Consider the following 21416-nt stretch of genomic DNA (forward strand, 5'->3'; position numbering starts at 1 on the left):
TCACATCTTGAAATCTACATTTGTGATGCTGCCGCTGCCAAGCGCTAGCTGATAGGATCACTTGTTGCCACTAGGTGTCTCTGTAGCATTTCAGCTGCTCTGGGTGATGTTAAGGGCTGAGAATATTATTTCATAATTATTCATCATCAAGGAGAGTCGTATTATAGCCACGTCTAGTCTGAGGCACATACTTTAGCCTGTTTCAGAGGCATGTGGATGAATCATTTAATGTGAACTCTGTTCAAACTGCGGATACGGAGTTATCCTGTGAAATCATCTCTTCAAAAGCATCAAAAGCAGAAAAGAGAACTGGCTTGAGATTGCAATTTAACTCATGGCTGCGACTGCCTTGGATGTTTCCACGAAGGAGTTTTATTGGGTATCTGCCGGCAGGTAAGACATTTTAGATCAGAGAGAGGTGAGAGGAGAGAGCAGATGGCACACAGGAGGGGGGGGCCTGGCGCCCGACCTGGACACTGTGCTGGAAATCTGAAATTTGAATAACAGTTAACAAGATGAACAAAATGTTTGAAACAATATTATGCAGGTTACCAAAAAGAAAACATGATGATGTTTTGAGTATGTGTATTGATGTTTTTAAGTGCAGCAAACTACTTCTAATATAAACACAACAGACTTTTTTTCCTCTGAATATCTTTTATTGTTCAGTCTACATCAGTCTGTGCTTAGACAAACTGCCTCCAATCTTTTCATAGTTTGTAGGATACATTTATGACCAAAAACACATTTCACACTGCTACAGATTGACAGAACTGCCATATTGAATGTTAAGATATCTATTTACTGTCATGCTGAGTGTTTTTATCAGAAGTAATGACTTACTGATGCTGTTACTGCTGCTAGTGTGGCATCTGGCATTATAATGGCATCTATGAGTCCTGATGGATGGACGGCATTCCATAGCATTGTCCTTCTATGGTAGGAATTTGCACTGTAATTTACAGTTCAATGAAACTGGACCTTACATCCTCAGCCCAGCGTAAAACAAATAGACAAACAATGTAATATGTTAATCCTTTGTCGTAAAAATCATATGCATTGATACTTTCACCAGTCCTTGAGCACAATGTCTTACGCTTATGCTTATTACTTGTGCAGTATTTGAAGATAGTAAAGAGCTATGATCGTATAGAGATCTTAAAGTATCTACAGCTTTGTATATCCTTTTGGTTATGAGGATTAGCATAGTCATCCTGTACCTAATAGTATTTCATGATTACAATGTATATAAAAAACCTCCGCAGAGTGACACTTTTGTACATGTTGTGTGTCTCTTTTTTGTTTTGTACATAGCTGTAATGGTTAGCTTTTATTTTCACATTGTCTTATTCTGTCTCTCACCATAATTTATGGCAACTTCTTTGTAGCTTCACTTTGGCAGTCAAATCCAGTGGTGCAGATGGAGGACCGTGGCCTCCCCTGGTCAAACAACGAGAGTCGTTTCATCCCAAGACCCGCGTTCCTGCCAAGCCCTACGACGGGCCGTCTTGTGCAGCATAGTTCCTTGTAGAGTCTTTGAGTTTGTGGTTAGTGCTTTCGCACTAACCAGTGTTGTGCTAGTTGGTAGAAACCCCCTTATCTTGCTGGTCTGTTTAAAGGCCATTTCACAGTTAAGTCCCAAGCAGCAGTCTTGTTCAGGGGCAGGGTGAGAGATGCCAGAGGCTCTGAAGGGCCAGTAGTGTTGGCACATTCACTCCAGTCACTCCGATGCTAGACCAGTGGTTCCTGAAATTTCCCTCTGCTTACCAGTCCACAGCTTTTCAAGCTCCTTCTACTTCATGCCATATCTGATTATTTTAAGCTGCAACTTAAGCCAGCCTCTCTGTAATCCTCATTATTAGGAAACACTGCACTAGCCAAAGTAGACTTTTCAGCATGTAGCTAATACGGCTATCTCTGCTGTAAAACTGGCTCTTTGAAGTATTTCCTACAGCAATGTCAGAGAAAGTTTTGTCGTAAAAGCTTGTCGGCCATGTAGTACATACATTTATACATCTGATGTTAGCTGTATTAGCTACAGCTGGTAGGCTGATAAGGTGTTTAATAGCTGACTGGGGTAAAGAACTGTATACACTGTTGCCCTTCAGGGCCCCGGGACAGACCTTGACCTTTGACATCAGGGTCATGAGCCATCTCTGGGAGAGGCTTGAACATCCACAGGCTTCGTTCAAAATATGGACGCCGAGACGCAGGTCAATGAGGAAAGATGAAAAAGTATCCCACCACGGTCTACATTTACTTAAAGCAGTTAAGACTTGGAAGGTTTTCATATGAACAGGCAAAGTTGTCATTTTGTTAAACAAATATTCAGTGGAGGATACTTTTTCGATCTTGTAGTCCCTTGTGCTCCCCGCAGCCTTGCTTCTCAGCTTTCTCTCCCTCTCTCCCCTGCCATCTTCTGGCTCTTCGCTTTCCTTCACAGACTGTTTTTGTCTGGCAACTCTGCCTCTGGACTGCGGGGGAAGTAGACTGTGGCTTTGTGCTCCTCGTAGCGGTCGATGTGCTTAAGGTGTACCACCATATGCAGGGCATAGGCTAAGACGAGGAGCAGAATCAAAGATGTCACCAAGCCCATGAGGATGGCTGGTGTCAGGAAAGTAGCGCAGTCACTGGCCGATGCAAACTTGTCTGACTGAACATTGAAGGCCTGGATCTGGAAGAGCAAAGAGAAGCCAGAAAGATGAGATTAGGCTGAACTAAAGAGGACAACTGGCTCTTACTGGGCTTACCAAGCATCGAGAAACTGGGCAGATGGACAGGTTGAGACAGCCTAAGCAGATGGCTGAGCAGACAGAGTGGAAACAGACTGACAGTCTGCCAAACAGGCAGGAAAAGGACAGACTGACTGACCTATGGCCGAACAGGTGTAGCACGAAGGCAAAAAGCTGGCAAACATGCACACGTATAGAGACCAGGACAGACAAATGTGCAGACATTATTAGAAGAGTTACACAACAAAGGCTGTGCCCTTTGTGCGACAGTATACCTGGAAATCAGTGAACGTGATGTGCCAGTTAGCAGATGTGTCAGTGTGGGAGCTGGGCACTAGCAGGGTGTCGTATTTGTGCAGGCTGCTGACGTGCTGGCAATGGTAGGAGGAAGTGGCAGGAGCGTAGACCTCGCTGGCATTGAATGTAGCCTCTTGGGTCCAGTTGTAGTGGATGTGGACGCTGTCTAGTGTGAACCAGTTTTGACCAGCTGCCTCGTAAAAAGTATTGGACATCTGTAGTCTGGTGGAGGCACAGTTCAGTTTGTTAGATGCACAGTCCGCACACGACCACTTACGCTGTAAACTGTACGTTCGAATACAACAATAATGTTGAATGTGATAAATAAAACGTAGGAAGTTAGTCAGTGTGTTTTTACCTTATTACAAGACCTCGCAAATCCTCCACGTCACCAAACTTTAAAGAAAGCCTTCGGCAGAAAAAGAAACGTAAACATTTAACACAGAAACCCAGAGGAACCGTCAGTGCAAGATCAACTTCCTTCTACTGCCTTGTCTGATAACAAGGTTGTGAAATATAATGCATCATGCACAATGTTAAAGCAACTGCGCAGTAAGGGGTCCTCAGTGACTTACGTAGCTTTCTCTTTGGTGCAGATGGAGCCTTTAGTGTCCACAGGTGAGTTTGGGTTAAAGACCCTTTCAGTTAGATCGATGAAGGTGTGGTTCCTGTAGCGGATAGCGAGTCGCTTTGCCTTAAACAGAATGCAAGTCTTCCCGTTGTAAGACACGCTCAGCGGGCCATAAGGCCCCATCAGAGACTGGAGCAGCTTCCTCTTACTGTGAGAAATCCCAGGATGGTGCCAGTTAAAAGGCTGCCAACATATGAAGAAAGTCATTAAGCACAGGAGCAATTTCAAAAATGACAGTAAATCTGCAGAAAAAGCACGAGTAGCTGCACTTTTGCATTCCCAGCTTCATCCTTCTACGCTTTCTATATGTGCTTTTCCCTGTTTCAAAGGCTGGAAGTGGCTGTGACAGTGTGTTCAATAAATAAGTTAATCTAGAAATCAAAAGAATTTCTATTTGTTGAAGCCAATCAAATTAACCTCTTAAGCCCCAACGCCCCCTGATACGGGGGCAAAAGGCAGGAGATCAGTTAGGCTCGGGGCTTATGAGGATAATAAAATATTCTGTAACCTGTGATTACTTTATATAATTATATAACGTGAGCCAAACAATTCGACAGTGTAATCCACTTATTCATTGTAAAATCATCTAAATGAAACAGTATAAAGTTTTGCTTCCCCCCCCCCCCATAAAAGCAGACCCTGGTGGATCCAGCTGCTCAACAAGGAAACAGCTTCAGAGACCATAAATCCAACTTATCCTATTCCTTCATCTGTGCAGCCGTTTCTGTCACCGTTGCTCTTCCACAGCATATGTCAGCGTGACACGTGACACGTGCATACAATCGCCAACCAGCTCCTGATTTATTTCCACACCAAGCGAGCTTGACTTAGTGCACAAGCTACCGTGCCTCCTTTTTATGCATGCAGTGATATTTGATTTCAAAAGGGCAATTTAAAAATCACCTTTCTGTCAAGCTTGTCATCATGATTATAATTTCACTCGTGTGTAAAGTTCAGTGGACCAACCGCCACTTGAATGCTAAATGAGGAAGGAGCTGTGCGTGGAAAACAGGATCTTTCTGAATTTGCAGACATTTGTGTGGCAGCTGTTCTGCTGGTTGTGAAAATAGTAACTGCCTCTCTGTCTGGCTTTTTAATCTCTGTGCTCAAAGGCTACATGTCACTGGAGGCTGTTTGACTTAAGCCAGCACTAATTTACAATATATATATAAAGACGTAGTCACACTGTGATATTACTCTTAAATAACTGGGTATGTGTGGCAATTTTCCAAAACATTTTAAAACTAGTCGTTACTATAACAGTAATGATATAAAAATCTTTATAAAAGAATCAGTTCACCAGTATTAACTGATACAACTGGATGCAACAGCGTATGCAGCATGTTTATTGCAGAATTTTCAGTGGCAGCAGTCCTGTGTGTGGGTGGCAAAGATGTTTTACCTCTGGTGAATATGAGACTACAATATTCCCACATTCAAGGTCATGCAGTATGGCTGAGTGAGCATGCTCTGTTTTGTTTGCGAGCATCCTAGTGTGTGTTTCGGTGTGTATCTGTATGTGCGAGCGAATGGCTGATGGTGGAGAGAGCCAGGCAAGAACAGAGAGACTGTACCTGCAGTATTCTCCTGAGTGGGTTTTCATCTTCGGGCGTCAAATAAACCTCTTCACTTTCTAAGCCGTACTCACCATCTTGACCTGAAAACACGCACACGTTACCGCATCGTTGAAGATGTTGGTACACAAAAAAGGCTGCTTGCAATACTGCGTTACAGATTGCAACATAATCGTGGAAGTTCGCACGATATTAAACACACACAGTCACAAAGAGGCTTTGTGTGCACCTCATTGCTCAGGCTCGTATCTATTTCCAGCTGTTTTGCGTCATCACACTGACTCATCGGCAGTTTATTTCACAGTTACGGTGCTAAGTGTTTACAAATACTGTTTATCAGGGGCCTGTTCTTCGTACCTCGCTAAGTGAGTTAGCTGGATTTGATTGTTGACGATTTTGCGTGATCTTTGATCGTTCGGTTCCCCGAAGCCCATCCGGGACTTGCTGTCATAGCAACAGAGCCGTAAGCGTAAACCTGCTGGGGAGCAGGTTTACTTTATGTAAACAGGATTAGATCGCGGCCACGCAGGTATGTCCGCGTCATTCATACGAAAGCAACAGCGATATTCCACCACTGTTTCACCATAAATAAATAACATCAATGTAACTAAAGATAATGCAGCACTTGATCCTTTTATTGATTTCACACAGATACATACAGGTCATTTCCTAAAAAAGGGAAATGTACTATTAACATTCTATTACATGTATGTGATTATTACAGATGTAATTCATATTTCAGAGTAGTAATTGTAAATTACTTCGTGTAATCAAGATGAGAGACCACGGCTATAAAAGCGAAGGTGGATTTGGGAAGCCTGTCGCAGCCATGTCCTGTCCGTATACGCGACCAACCCATTGCGGAAGGTGCAAGATTGATAAGGAGAGTCCTCAGAATTCAGCGTATATTGCGGGACAGACAGGATCCTTTAGCTCAGCGCGACAGTGTGCTCATAGAGAGATATCGATTTTCCCGTGAGGGTATTATTCACTTAACCAACTTGTTGACGAGGGGGTGCAGGACCACCACCTGTCTTTGTTTTTGCTCTGCCCTTTTCTTGGTTGCTGTTATGAACAAACAAACAGAGTATTCCAGGGTCTCTTTCCAAGAGACGACAAGCAATATAAGTGATAAATATTACCATTCTGTAGAATATTCTTATATTTCACTTTTACTTGTTCCCATGTTCTAGTGGGTCCTGTTGTGGCTCTAATGTGAAAGGGGATATAATATAACATATTATAATATAATATAATGTAATATAATATTGGATAATATAGTGTGATATGATAGATCTACCCTACCGCCTACTGGTGTTGGCCAGAGGGGCCGATGGCGCGATATGGCAGCCTGGCTTCTGTCAGTCTGCCCCAGGGCAGCTGTGGCTACAACCGTAGCTGCCTCCACCAGTGTGTGAATGTGAGTGACTGAATAGTGGCATTGTAAAGCGCTTTGGGTGCCTTGAAAAGCGCTATATAAATCCACTCCATTATTATTATTATTATTGAATTACTTACGAGTTTGATTTGTCAGCAACTTTCTGCCAGCCCTCTCTCCTTGCTTTTGCAGCCTTTGCAGTGTTCCCTTGCGTTTTAATTAAACTCTGAAACTCCTGAAATCCCTCACTCATGAGTTCTTGCTCTGCTGCCGAAAAATACCGAGCGCGCTCCTTCGACATTTTCGCCGACCAATCAAAGGGTTGCCGATCAATGTTTCTACTATCGATGCGTAGCCCCTGTTGGGCCACCCAGTGATCTCACATTACTTCATCCAGCTATACTAATCGTCAACAACAGGTGTGTTCGGGGAACCGGATTAGCGAGCTCAGAGTTAGCGCGATGATTTGGGGCCCGTTCTTCGTACGTCGCTTACTACATCCAAGATCAAATGACACATCCAAGATCAAATCATCGCGCTAACCGTGAGCTCGCTAATCCGGTTCCCCGAACACACCTGCTGTTGACGATTAGTACAGCTGGACGCAGGAATGTGACATCACTGGGTGTCGTAAAAGGGGCTACGTATCGATAGTAGAAACATTGATCGGCAACCCGCTGATTGGTCGGCGAAAATGTCCAAGGGGCGCGCTCGGTATTTTTCGGCAGCAGAGCAAGAACTCATGAGTGAGGGATTTCAGGAGTTTCAGAGTTTAATTAAAACGCAAGGGAACACTGCAAAGGCTGCAAAAGCAAGGAGAGAGGGCTGGCAGAAAGTTGCTGACAAATCAAACTCGTAGGTAATTTAATAATAATAATAATAATGGATTGGGTTTATATAGCGCTTTCCAAGGCACCCAAAGCGCTTTACGATACCACTATTCATTCACTCCCACATTCACACACTGGTGGAGGCAGCTACGGTTGTAGCCAGGCTGCCATATCGCGCCATCGGCCCCTCTGGCCAACACCAGTAGGCGGTAGGGTAGATCTATCATATGACACTATATTGTCCAATATCATATGGCATTATATTATATTATAATATGTTATATTATATCCCCTTTCACATTAGAGCCACAACAGGACCCACAAGAACATGGGAACAAGTAAAAGTGGAATACAGGAGTATTCTACAGAATGGTAATATTTATCTCTTAGATTGCTTTGCGTCTCTTGGCAAGGTAATACTGGCCTGTAATACTCTGTTAGTTTGTTCATAACAGCAACCAAGAAAAGGGCAGAGGAAAAAAAGACAGGTGGTGGTCCTGCACCCCCTCGTCAACAAGTTGGTTAAGTGAATAATACCCTCACGGGAATATCGATATCTCTCTATGAGCACACTGTCGCGCTGAGCTAAAGGATCCTGTCTGTCCCGCAATATACGCTGAATTCTGAGGACTCTCCTTATCAATCTTGCACCTTCCGCAATGGGCTGCTCGCGTATACGGACAGGACATGGCTGCGACAGGCTTCCCAAATCCACCTTCGCTTTTATAGCCGTGGTCTCTCATCTTGATTACACGAAGTAATTTACAATTACTACTCTGAAATATGAATTACATCTGTAATAATCACATACATGTAATAGAATGTTAATAGTACATTTCCCTTTTTTAGGAAATGACCTGTATGTATCTGTGTGACATCAATAAAAGGATCAAGTGCTGCATTATCTTTAGTTACATTGATAATATTTATTTATGGTGAAACAGTGGAAAAATATCGCTGTTGCTTTCGTATAAATGAAGCGGACATACCTGAGTGGCCGCGATCTAATCCTGTTTACATAAAGTAAACCTGCTCCCCAGCAGGTTTACGCTTACGGCTCTGTTGCTATGACAGCAAGTCCCGGATGAGCTTCGGGGAACCGACTGATCCAGGATCACGCGAAATCGTCAACAATCTAATCCGGCTAACCTACTTAGCGAGGTACGAAGAACAGGCCCTTGGTCTTGGATGTTTCATTTGATCTTGGATGTAGTAAGCGACGTACGAAGCACAGGGCCCTGGATCCAGAAACATACGTTTATGTAACGGAAAAGAATGTTTTCATCGATTTTCCACCTTTGTGTCAGAGAGCATAAAAACAGCAGCACGTCTTCCCACTGTGTGCACGGATCGTATGTGCTCCACACTTCATAACGCTGAATGTCTCCAGTGTTGGAAAGAAATGCATTTGTCACGTCTATCCAACACATCAGTGTCAAAGTTACCATGGCAGGTTTGATTGAATCAGGCCTCGTGTCACACCAGATCTGTTACTTACTTGATGTGACTCTTGTTGCTTGTTTGGGGTTCTCTTTGCTGTGGGAAAGACAGAACACACAATCAGGTCCTGCAACTGCAACACAAAGGATCATTTTTAAGACTTTTCTTTCGTTAATAATGCTTCAATCTGTAACAGCTGCAAAAATCCATTTTCTACAAACACAACAAACACACAACAACAACAATAAAAAAGGTCGGTTTACATAAAATTGAGTATTATGCAAAAACATGTGCATTTTAATGTACTGCGTGCAACTAAATGTTCCATGAAATACAACAAAACGAGCTGTTTTATATATCTAACTGATATGTTTTATGTTTTAGCATTTAGACCAAAATGCCACCAAATGCAAGGTTCATGCCACAGCTGCTCTAAAGTAACATTAATGGTAACTAACAAAATCACATTTTAAGTCTCTGTAACAGCTGATTCAGCAGTATGTAAAAGCTTATTAGCTAAAGTGATGTTTTTAATGCTAAAATCTAATTATTACTAATTATAATCTATTATTACTGCTATCAAAGAATTTTGAAATTTACTGTTATACAAATAACAGCTGAAAAAAATAGTGAAACAAACTTTATGCAGTTATTTACTTGCATGGCTGAACAGACAATGTTGTTTTTTAGTTGTTGCATTTTATGCTGAGTAATTCCAAACTTCTCTGAACGGTTTAGTGTGCCGGCTCAAATGTGGGTGTAAAAACACGAGTTCAGCTTGTTTTTGTCTAATGAATAACAAAATCTTTCTGGTTAGACTTCTAAAATAGTCTTTAAACAGGCGAAGTCATTTCCAAACAGGTAATTATGCTTCTTTAGTCTGTTTATACGTGTATATGTGCCATATTTAAAAGACTTCTTTCCATGTGGGAGCACAGAGCACAACGACACATTTACTCATTGTATTGTTGTTTGTCTGGTGTGTGGCTTTTTCTATAAATGTGTCTTTGATTTGGGACTGACCCACACTGTGTACTGGGAACAGATTTTTCCACACCTTTGTCCTTGCCCTGCTGCTCTTGGTCTATTTAAACTCCACACAGCCTGGACTTCTTAAGCTCATCCTGATCCTTTTAACTGTCTAATCAAAGACGTGATACAACAATTGGCTTACGAAGTGGCGCTAGCTACTTCTGTTTATTGCAGCGGTCCAGCTAGAAGCCTGATCGTGACCTGCCCTCATCCATTATTTGGACTGGCTTCCTAAGCTAGAGAGTTATAATGGGCTTATAAAAGTTAAATCCCAAGATCTGTTGGAGTGAGTATTACAATTAACATCTGTCTTTTGGGTCATCACCTGTTACTTTAGTCACTTTCTCAGCTTTGTTTGGCAGCATTTCAAGTCATTTTATGAACTGCAGTACAACAAAAACAATGCATGGAGGGAACTTCTGTCATTATCTTTGTTATTTAGTTGAATATCAACGCTGCAAATTTCTTCTTAAAAGACAGAAAGAGGATGACCTGAATATTTATACAACGTTTAAACGCACAAAAGCCAACTGAAACATCTGCTGTGAAGGACTGCTCACAATTATGTTTCAGACAAAAGTGCAACAACCTCCCTTAAATCCTGTGATAAAAAGGGGACATGAGAATTTATTTTCTTACAGTTTATTTATTATTATTATTTACTTATTTTGGAGTTTAAAAATGCAGATTTATTTCACACAATTTTAATTAGGAGCCCAAGGTGAAGGTGGGATACTGAGCAGGTAAGCAGACAGCTGACAAATGAAAAGGAATCAGACGGTTAGTCTGGGAGGAAGCTGCCAGACATATCAGTGCCAGGAGACTGGAGCAGTTATCTGGCCGTATGGTGCCGTTTCCACCTGGGCACTATGGTGTAGTGAAGTGTCAGATGGATTAGGATTAGTGGTAAGAACAGGCCAGGTCCACTGGGGCCCAAGTTATGAGCGACGAGGCCCAGAACAAGATGAAGAGATTAAGGACTGATGTCAGAGGCTGCAGCGTTTAGAACTGGAGACTGCATCAGACCTGACCTCTGAAATCGTGACTTCTGTACAGAGGTCCAAGCGATTTGAACTTTGGCCATGACGACCAATTCAATTCAAAACATGGCAGGAAAATGTGTGTGAAATAAATATCTCCTTTCATTTTTATATAAAACTATATCAAATCATTATTAGAGATATATGACCTCACTGTTACTTATACAACAGGTTGTGTTTTGTTCCATGAAATAACTTTATAATTTCAGGTATATGGATAAAAAAAATATTAAAAAACAAAACATGAAATTCTGCAATAAGCTTGTGGGATGAAATACGTGGACAGAGACTCGGGCTTTCTGTGCACAGCAACAGCACTGTTGACGTTTCAGCTTTCTTGCTACATTGCTGCAGTTATCAGGTGAGCAGATGCAGGAATAATAATAATAATCATCAGTTCAGCCGCATCGGCATGATGATTTCTGCTGAATTGTAATGAGTACACGCTCTAGTGTCAGTCTCATTTATAACACACGTGTGCCAACTTTTACATCAAGTCCAAGTCGTCCTGTATTCTTATGTATACATTCCAAAGGACTCGCTCCCACGTACTGGCTCCCTAAGCTATTGTATGAAAAACAATAACAGGGTTTATGTATATGGTAAATCCAAATATTTATATTTGCCTCGGTGAATGCTGGGTAAGCATGACTGTATGAAACAGCTGCCAAAAGCACTACATTTGGCAGCAGGCAGCTGCAACTGAAACCTCACTACGTGGTAGACACTTGGCTGCTGCTCACTGACTGCCTGCACTAATATTGGGGACATATATGATATTATAGCTACAAAAAGACTTCAAAAAGCCTTTAATATCTGATATATATTTATCTCTCTGATATTCATTACGAGTTAATGAAAACATTTCAGTTACAGAAACACTCAGATGAACTAAATCAACCACAAGCAAATAAGGACGTCTTCCTGCACATCTTCCCGGGCCTCAGCTGGCTGATAGGTGCCAGAGGAGGCTGCGCAAGTGTGCAAGTGCTAACTAAAGCCCAGCCGACTGTTCCTGTGCCAGTTTCACGATATCAGCAGACCTGGACTTCTGCAGCCCCATCATTGGCTCAGCCGGTCACACGGTGCCTGAGTGCTGAACAAACCCTTTATATAATCAAAGCCAAGCCTGAGCCACTCCTTGGGTCCCCGCAGTCCCCTCACATATAACAAAATAAATAAACCCCCTGCAAATGTTCAAACGTGCTCCCATGCATTATTCGTGTCCACTTTAACAGTATGATGATAGCCTCAATACATAATGATGACAATCTTAAAATTACAGATATTTTCAGCACTTCAATCTATCAAGCCTACACGTGGGATCTCAGTCGGTACATGTTTACTGGACATTCTTGCTCAAGCGTGCAGATAGCTGATTATCTCGGCTCGTCTGGGCTTCTGCTGTGAGCTGCTGAGCAGAGAAAAGGTGTGGTGCCTGAACCCAAACTTGTAAACAAGTCCCATTAGCTTCTGCTAACACAGAGCGCTGCACTGTGATGCTCTGTAAACCACGATCAGTCCACCCAACCCTTTACATTCGACAGCCTTAGTACAATGAGTTTTAAATACTGTGGTTCATTCATCTCACAAACTGAATTTTTTTATTCAAAATGCAACAAAATGATGAGAGGTAACATTTCTTTAACATATATATATGTATCCACTAATTTTAGATCTCTCAGCCTACAATCACTGTCATTGTGTAGCTCAGCTGTGCATCCAGTGATGTGTTCTAACTGCTCATATTTCCTTGTATTATACCTACATGAAACTTCAAACCCAGATATGGCAGCATTTCACAATGTACAGGAAGAACTTCTATTGCTGGCTAACATTAATGTCAGAGCCATAATATTTTTTTAGGCATGCAAAACATACTCTACTTTCAATTGTTTAAAATTATTTAATCAGACAATAAACGATTATCCCTGGCAAGGCAGGAAAACATGTCTTAATCCCAGACTGTGCAGGTGTTGGCCTATTGATAGATTTATTAGTACAGATTAAGATTTGGGAGTTGGTTGGAGTCTGGCTGCTATTTCTGTGGAGCTCTGGTTGTGCTAGAGTTGTGCAAATCTTCCTACTCCTTTGAGATCAAAGGGTTAAGGGTCAGGGCAGCAGTGCTGAAACGTTATGAGTGCATTCAAACAGGGACTAGAACACACGATTGTTCACTTTTGACCTGATTTTTTTTCATTTTGTAAACACAGTACACATTTTTATGATTTTAAATAGTTAGTGAAATATTCTACAATTAGCTGCTGGTCTTTTTAACCCTTTAATCTTTCTCCAAATAGGATCACTCAACAGTCGTCTACTGGAAATCTAGCACTTTGACCTCTAATCTCTATGTTAAAGTCAGGTCAAGATACATTTCAGCACATGCTGACTACAGAACGTGATGGATACACTTTTTACAGTTACAGCCACATGACTGACAAACAGACTGAAGCAAGCATGCGTGGGACAGTGGGTGCAACTTGGAGCCTTGATGAGCTGTATATCGTATACTTGCTCTCTGTTCTTTGCAAAAAACACCGTTTTATACAAAACAATTTATATTGACAGGTTTTTGCAACTTGAGGATAAATTTACCTTAATATGGAAAAGCATGCAAGACATCTTGTGCTATTCTAGACACCACTGGGAATTATAAACACTCGGAGGCTATTTTTCACTGTACAGTGGGAGTGATAAAATGCAAGTGTGATGTCACAGACTCAAGATACTGTGTTACGGAAATGTTTGAGAAATGTATCGGGACGTTACTAATTTAAAACTGGATTCCATGGATAACTGAACTAACTGAAGTTTGATTAAAACATAAAACATTAAAACATGATCTTCTGATGTTATGTTCACAACGTCAGAGGAGCATGTTGTGAAGGTCTCCAAGACTTCTTAGTCTTGCAGCATAAAAAGGTCCAAATAGAAACAACATTTTAAACACTTCATAAGAACTTTAAACTGCAGCTACAGAACCTCCTGCGTTTGCTCTCTCAGTGTGTGATTTCCAAAATTACAACTTCATTTGAATCCTATTAGAAATTTATAGTATATATGCAAATATATATATTTAAATTGCCAAAGGTTTACTGGAAAATTTTGAATATTATTTAAAATGTATTTAATTATAACATGCTTAAAAGTTTAGATATTTAGCTATAGACAGATTATGATTTACACTAAATATGTCTATGGCTAAGAGCTTTATAATGCTGCGAAGCTCTAGGCTATTAAACTTTGCCACTTCCATATTGCATCTGCTACAGTACCAGACATCACTTCACTCACAATGTCTCGTTTCCTGCCTTTTGTCTTGTCATTACTTTCCTGCAAAACCTTCTGTCTCACTGTACCTTTCCTTCTACGGTTCCAGTGTTATGCTCCACTACAAGGCTGCTTTTATGTAACAGCATTTCGGAGTGTGTCAGCGCTGAGACCGAGGCTGCGTCTGGGGACCAGAGCTGTTACGTTGCAGAGTTACATACAAAGTTTGATCCAGGCAATAGGCTCACAAACCCCTGGAGATGTTTGCGCAGCCTTTCTCTGTCAGAGGCTATCTGTCTGGGTTTTACGACTCCAAATTGAGCTGGAATGAAAGAAATCCCGCGAGAATTCTTATATTAGGCTCTAAATCCAAGTTATTTGTGCCCCTGACTTGCAAACATGTGTACAGATAAGATTGTTCGTGCAACAAATGAAAGCATCGCAGTAATAATCTCCCACCCCTCCACAGTGTATTACCACACTCAAAGTGCAATAACAAGGGAAATCATTTGAACTATGATTAAAGAGCACTGAATGAGAAACTGTGGCTCTGAAGCATTTGTGCTATAGAGGATTGTGTGAACCATCGTGCATGGCATAGTTTCAAGAGCCTTACATGGATTTGGCACCGTATTATAGGTCTTTGCTGTGATGTCTCTGTAAGCAGGCAGGAACTGGCGCTAGCAAAAGCCCTGGCTGCTTGCTCGCTGCTGTCCCTGTCACACTGTTGTGAATGCCTGTACATCTGAGCCCTGAATATTTTATCCAGATTTGACCTGCAGGACTGCATGTGCATTATGCAGACATAGCTGGCTAAAATTCTCCTCTCCACTCTTCCTCTCTCTCTCCCCCTCCTCTCTCACTGACTGCATCAGTAAACAGACCCCAACAGACCATCCCTGATGCATCCTCTCCACCCTGTCCCATCCTTGTTTACCTTTCCTTCCTGCTTCCTTGTCTTCTCTTCTTTCTCCTCTCCTTCCTTCCTCTACCTCTCCTGCGGGCCCACTGCCCCAACCTTATTTAGCTTCCTCTTGCCAGACCAGCACTACTGTACAGAGACAACAGCCCCATCCGTGATCGATGAGCAGCGTCTGATGCAGTCCCCAACACTGAGGCAAACAAAGCCTCGCACCTCGGCTCTTTCTGGCACACCAACACTGCCCGAACCCATAATTTGAGGCATACCCAAGGTGAAATGTCCAAAAGCGTTGCAAAGGAGAAAGAGAGGGGCGACAAAAACGACCCTAAGAGAACACATCAGCATCTCAGCATCCCTGCATGCATCTCCGTGTACCCCTCCCCCTCCCCTACACCCCTCCTCTGTTCACAGCCTTAGAGATGGATTTACCTCCTGTCCAAGATCTCAGGCACTTCGTCATAGGTAAGTCCTGGCTGTGCTTCTTCGTCGTGGAACGAGAGCCCAGGCCGGCTGAGAGCGGACAGCAAGGCGAGGGAGCAGAGGAGGAATGCGTGTGCAGCCATTGAGACAATAAGAGGAGACTGCCGCTGGTTGCGCTCCGCTTCATAATCTGCTCTTCAAGCAGCGCCCGAGACCCAGCTCCTCTGACTGGCAGGCACCGCGGCCAATCAGCTGCGAGCAGAGTCGATCGGTGTGCGTCACAGTCCCCCACTCCTCGCTGCACCTTCTCTCCTCTCGCCCTACTCCCTTCTCTGTCATCCTCCCTCTGCTGCCTCTCACTTTGCTCACCCTCCCGCATCCATTCCTGCGCTCTCGGTCTTCTTTCCCCTCTTTCATGCTCACATGGCTGCAGGCACGCCACAGAGGCTCAGTTCTTTTTTCATTTCTTCAAAAACATTTCATCATACCTATGCTACCAACAAACAAACAAATAAATAAATAAATAAATAAGCACAGTGGGCACAGACGTACTCACACGTTCGGCCACACACGTTGACACGCGCGCCTGCGCACACGAACACACGCGCAGACTAAACGGCCACACTCGTATCTCTGTGGAAAATCACCTGAGAATGACAAGGTCAGGTTGTGTAGGAGGACAGCAGGATGTGGACATGTCTTTAGGTGGCCGAAGGGAGGGGGGGGGACACAGAGCCAGAGCTGCATGACCTAGATCGCCAGTGCGCTGCCACAGTAGCAGAATTAATTCATTTGATGTGTTGTTGTGAGCACTGAAGAAGGCCCGAGGCTGAGGAAATTGTCCACTGAGGCTGCAAATATGGATGACAGAAGCAGCTGAGCAGCCGTGGGTAAGACGAGAGCGAGGGTCCAGCACTGAAGACCCCCACGGCTGATTCCGTTTCCTCCTCATTATCTAGCCCGCATGCGTGAGACGCCGCAGGATCTCGATACGTCTTCTCAAAGGCCTATCTTTCATTTCCATATCCCATGATGGGATGATTTTCGTTAAGAGTGGTTATATAACTGCATGTGGTGACCTAGTATCGTGGTAGATTTTCACATCGATGCGTGGTAATGATTCATAAGAACGACTGCCAAGCGAAATTGTGGATACCCCGTCGCTTTCTTTCATAAAGCAAACATCACTCTGGTTCTCTAGAATAATAGTAGTGTTCAGTAGCTCACCCTCCTTTGCAGATAAAGTCTGCACACAGATAGATAGATAGATAGATAGATAGATAGATAGCTAGATAGATAGATAGATAGATAGATAGATAGATAGATAGATAGATAGATAGATAGATAGATAGATATGTGGCTGTGCATGGTTTTGTGAGTGACGTGTGTGTTTGTGCTAAGGCTAAAATATTGCTGAATGTGTGAGAGGTCAGCTATGAGACAGACTTTTGCCCATACAGTAACAGGAGTTGACCGAAGGCTGCCTCAGCCCTCTACAGTGCGTCAGCCTGCCTCGGTCACTTCAGCAGGCCACTGTGTCAGTCTACTGCAGGGAAAGTGCAAACTAGACTGTCACTGCTGCCATCAGAGCACGACAGCATCACAAAAGACAATCAGGTGTGATGACTTCAGAAGACAGTATTGAAGGAAAAAATGTCCATCCCGGTTTTCCCTCCAAGGCACGAGCGATAAGCAGAGTTTTGTCCTTTCCTTATAAGATTCCTAATTATTCAAAGTAACACTCAGGTATGCCATTCAGCTGGGTTAGTTACGACGTCGGGAGCAGCTTGGGAGAACAAGGAAACACAGACTGCTTCAGGTTGTCTTCCCAAATCGACTCAAAGGTTTATTTAGTACATAACAGTTTATATAGAGGAAAAAAAGGTTCGTGTGTCAGCAAGTTCTCAGTTCAAACCGGTACAGACCAAATAAGGAAACGTCTTCCTGCCTTGTGAGCAAAGAAGTATCCTGTGTGTAGTTTATCAGTTCAGCTACAATTTATGATCATCCCAGCAAAATACACTCCTAGACATAGAATACAGAGTTCTTTCATTAGTGAATTCTGAAACAAACCACCTGGCCTTTAACGAGCCTTTTTCTAAGAGATAAAGAAAAAGGGAGGATGGGAGTAAGGAAGTGGTCTCGTCTCTGTGGTATTTTCGACCTTGGGGTACCAGCCTGTGAGTCTTACACATTAATTCTTGGGTCACAGAGAAAGAGAAAAACAACTATTAAATGGGCCTTATTGAGTAACTCTTTTCTGTATAATATCACAATAAAACAATATCCTGTAAATGCTACCATGGTATCAAAATATCACAACAAGTATTACCCAGTGATGTCTCGTGACATTAGCCTCAATGCCATTCCGCTCTCGAGGATGGTCAATACAGATAGTTTAGCTTGGAAAATGGAGAAATCGCAGCAGCGATTCATTGAAACATTTGCAAAAATAAATGAAAATGCAGTATATAAGGCAAAAATTGAGTTTCTACCATTTAATGAGCTTGGAAGTCAATATTTGTTATGACCATCTTTATTCTTCAGCACAGCCTGATCTCTCCTAGGCAAGCTTTTTTGTAATTTCCTGAAGCAGTCTTCAGTGATAGATCTCCAGGCTTCTTGGAGGACATTCAAAGCTTTTCTTTGGGTGTTGGCTGCCTTTTATTTTCTTCTCTGTCAAGATGATCCCACACTGCTTCATAATGTTGAGATCCAGATTCTGGGGAGCCCAGTCCATGATTGTTAGTGTTCCACTGTGTTTTTCTGCACCGGCAGTGCGTTTGGGATCATTGTCATGGTGAAAATAAAGCCACTATCAATCCAAATGGTTTTGCATTGTGGATTAAAATCTGATGGTACATTTCTGTGTTCACAGTTCCATCCATTTTGAGAGACCCCCAACACATTTGACTAAAATGCAGCCCAAAACCATGACCGAGCCTCCACTGTGTTATTCAAATGGCTGTAGGCACTCACTGTTGTCTCTGCTGACCTCCTATGAACATACTGACCAGGACTGAACCCAACATTTCAGAACTGGATTCATCAGTCTATATGTCTCATTGGTACTGATTCTGAGTCCAGTTCTTGTGTACTCTGGCATACCTCAGCCTTTTTCTTCAATGTTGCCCATTCTTACTAATTGCTCAGCCGCTCTTTCACTGTTACCTTTTTGATGAGCCTTCAGTGAACAACAGATGGATCAACTGAATAAATCTCTCAGTCCCGTGTCGGGACTTTGTTTTACCACTTCTTTTGTTCTCCACTAGTCTAGTTTCCTTAAATTGTTTAAGGACATACTGCACACCAAGATTCCAGCTGATAGCATTTTAGAAATGACCTTGATGAAGCAACAATATTATTATGTACACATCCAACTATGTTATCTTTGGCATTTTTCATAGACTCAAATAAAGAAATGCAAACTTTTTAGTTTTGGACAAACTGTTAGTACCAAGTGCCTAAAAGTGCAGTTTAAAATTGGCTAAAATTATAGGAACTGACTGAAGCAAAATATACACAAATGTAAAGCTAAAGACTGTTTCACAGCACAAAAAGCACATAACATACAAAAGAATGATCTAACCACAAAAATATTTAGTACAGTTATGCAGTCGACACAATCCAAAACATTTTCTTTAGCACATGAAAAGCTGAGCTCTTGAGGGGGTTCAGGGTTTTGCTATGTTGCAGTATTACTTACATTACTGAGTCTGCCCAGTCAGACTTTAAGCAGGAATGTTGCTAATAAATTCTGATTGGTTAAAAACACACAAAAGCCTGTTAGGGCATGGTTACTGCATTTGATTACTATCAGCAGAAGTTGTACAGTAAGGAATCATTGACAATATCAGGCTGTTGATTCAGCCCCACAGTCCTCTTCGAGGCTTTGCTGCTGCTGCAGTGGGATTGGCTGTAAGGGGATGTTTTTGTCCAGCCCTGCTCATGATTTTGTGTTTTCGCCCGTTCTTGGTGAGTCACACAGCTTTTTAGATTATGAAACAGATCGAACATACAGAGCTGGGGGTTACTGTCTATTTATAGGTATGATCTCATATCCAACTTTTTAATCCTGCTTTTGATGCTTACATGGAACATTGAGGCCTGCAATACACTGGGTGATGTAACAGGTTAGTGAGGGGTTTTTAAACCACTCCACAGCATGAGTGGATGGTGATATATGACTTATAATCTATCAGCCATGCATGAGCATCTGATGTCTGCAGTCTTTGAGCTGTAGCACCATCAATCAGAGTGGTAAAGGCGGTATTCATTAAGAGGCTTTGAGTGTTCGACGAGGGTAAGTGCTTCACCATAAGCACTGCAGTGTATTGATAGTGTGGCATGCACGCTGCATAAGTGTGTGTGTATACCTGTTATCAAATGTGTGCAGCGATCATAATCATAGACAACATCGAAATGAGGCCTTATTTGATTTCGTTTTTATTGGAATACATATTTGCTCGCTATCACAACACTGTCCATCATATGCTTGCGTTGCCTTTTTTGCTGACTGTGCTCTACACTGACACACGGCGTGCACACATACACACATACACACTTTCATCTTCAAGATAACGTCGGTAAATAAGGCAGCCTCGATTGCAGACGGGCATCAGCGTCCCTCTCGGTGACGTCACTGTACGATCCGCGTGCCGTTTGTCACGAGAGCGCAAGCATCTCGTCTCTCCAGCCAAGTGAGTCTCATCATTTAAACGTCAACAACTTCATGAATAACAAATAAACAGAAACTGTTGCTATGAAATCTAGATGCTGTTTACTGACTTTGCTTTCCAACAATATATATTTCCAACACGTATGCGAAAATGTTTATAAAAACTAGCCTATTTATTAAATATAGAACAGTCTCCAGGTAAGCACATAGTTTGCTGATTAATCCAGCTGAGATTATGCCATATAATGTCCTTAAAAGCTTCCAGTGTGTCAGTGTTACATGTCATACAGGATTTTCTCCCAGATAATATGATATATGGAGGATAATATTATGATATATAACCATGTTTATAAAGCTAAGAAATGAGATCCTATTTATTCTAAGTGTTCTCTCAATGCGGCCTTTATATAACATTCTTTGCTTAAAACATTATTTCAAAATAAACAAAGATTCTTTGATTATGGTCCACAAAGCTGTCTGTTACTTTACCCTTTGAAACCAGCAGGATCAGTCACGTGATACGACGTAACCGAGAAGCCGTCCACCCAGAGCAATGCAAAGATTTGATTGGTTTAAAACGGTGAATGGCGACCGCGAATGATTAACATTCATGTCACAACTCTGCAGTTTCATTCAGTCCTTGCTCCCCTCTTGGCTGGCGCTATGCCCGACTTTGCCACTTGAGGGTGCTCACATAAAATCCAGCAGCATACCTTTAATAGTTCAGTGGCTCATCTCACGAGGCACAATGTATATGCGAGAAATGTGGAGATGTGATGTAAAGGAATGATAATCTGATCTGCAATGGAGAAGAGTGTTTCACACATCTGCACCACAAGATCCCTTCAGAGGTCTGCACATTACTATCAGTGACTCAGTACTTACACAATAAATTAAATACATTCAAATTCGCTTCAGTAATACATTACCCGTTTGTGTCACAACACAAACGTAGTGTTACAGTATGTCATCTTAAGCTATTTGTAATTGTACAGTTTTCCTAGTCAATTAGCAGCAAGAAATCCTGTCGCCCATGAATGAATCAGACTCTAGTCCCTCACCAGTAAACTATGCTCCCCTCATGAACTCTGCCCTCGCGTAAGGTAAAGAGAGACGAGCACTGGAAATAATACATCACAAATTAACAGAGAAAAAAATACTTGATGCTT

The 21416-nt window shown here is 42.2% G+C and overlaps 1 protein-coding gene across 1 annotated transcript; it reads right to left on the reverse strand.

Moving 5' to 3' along the window:
* Nucleotides 1-816: 816 nt before the first annotated feature.
* LOC146610188 (V-type proton ATPase subunit S1-like) lies at nucleotides 817-15986 on the reverse strand. Its single transcript, XM_085344953.1, has 9 exons — nucleotides 15785-15986; nucleotides 15579-15659; nucleotides 8941-8978; nucleotides 6753-6819; nucleotides 5235-5317; nucleotides 3605-3843; nucleotides 3388-3438; nucleotides 3008-3251; nucleotides 817-2674 (listed from the first exon to the last, which is right to left on the reverse strand). The coding sequence occupies exons 1-9, from the start codon at nucleotides 15984-15986 to the stop codon at nucleotides 2438-2440; spliced, it is 1242 nt and encodes a 413-aa protein (XP_085201079.1). The 3' UTR covers nucleotides 817-2437.
* Nucleotides 15987-21416: the final 5430 nt, after the last annotated feature.

The sequence above is a fragment of the Diplotaxodon limnothrissa genome, linkage group LG20, assembly GCF_057381915.1.
Source record: "Diplotaxodon limnothrissa isolate DT_005_m linkage group LG20, D_limnothrissa_male_GT1.1, whole genome shotgun sequence".
NCBI lineage: Eukaryota > Metazoa > Chordata > Actinopteri > Cichliformes > Cichlidae > Diplotaxodon > Diplotaxodon limnothrissa.

Bases quoted from the DNA above. Each gene is read 5' to 3' on its own strand.
- LOC146610188 (XM_085344953.1), bottom strand. From the start codon at position 15,986: ATGAAAGAGGGGAAAGAAGACCGAGAGCGCAGGAATGGATGCGGGAGG. The intron at 15,660-15,784 runs GTCTCGGGCGCT...GTCCGCTCTCAG, and splicing joins CTGCCAGTCAGAGGAGCTGG to CCGGCCTGGGCTCTCGTTCC. The intron at 3,252-3,387 runs GTAAAAACACAC...TGCCTCCACCAG, and splicing joins TTGCGAGGTCTTGTAATAAG to ACTACAGATGTCCAATACTT.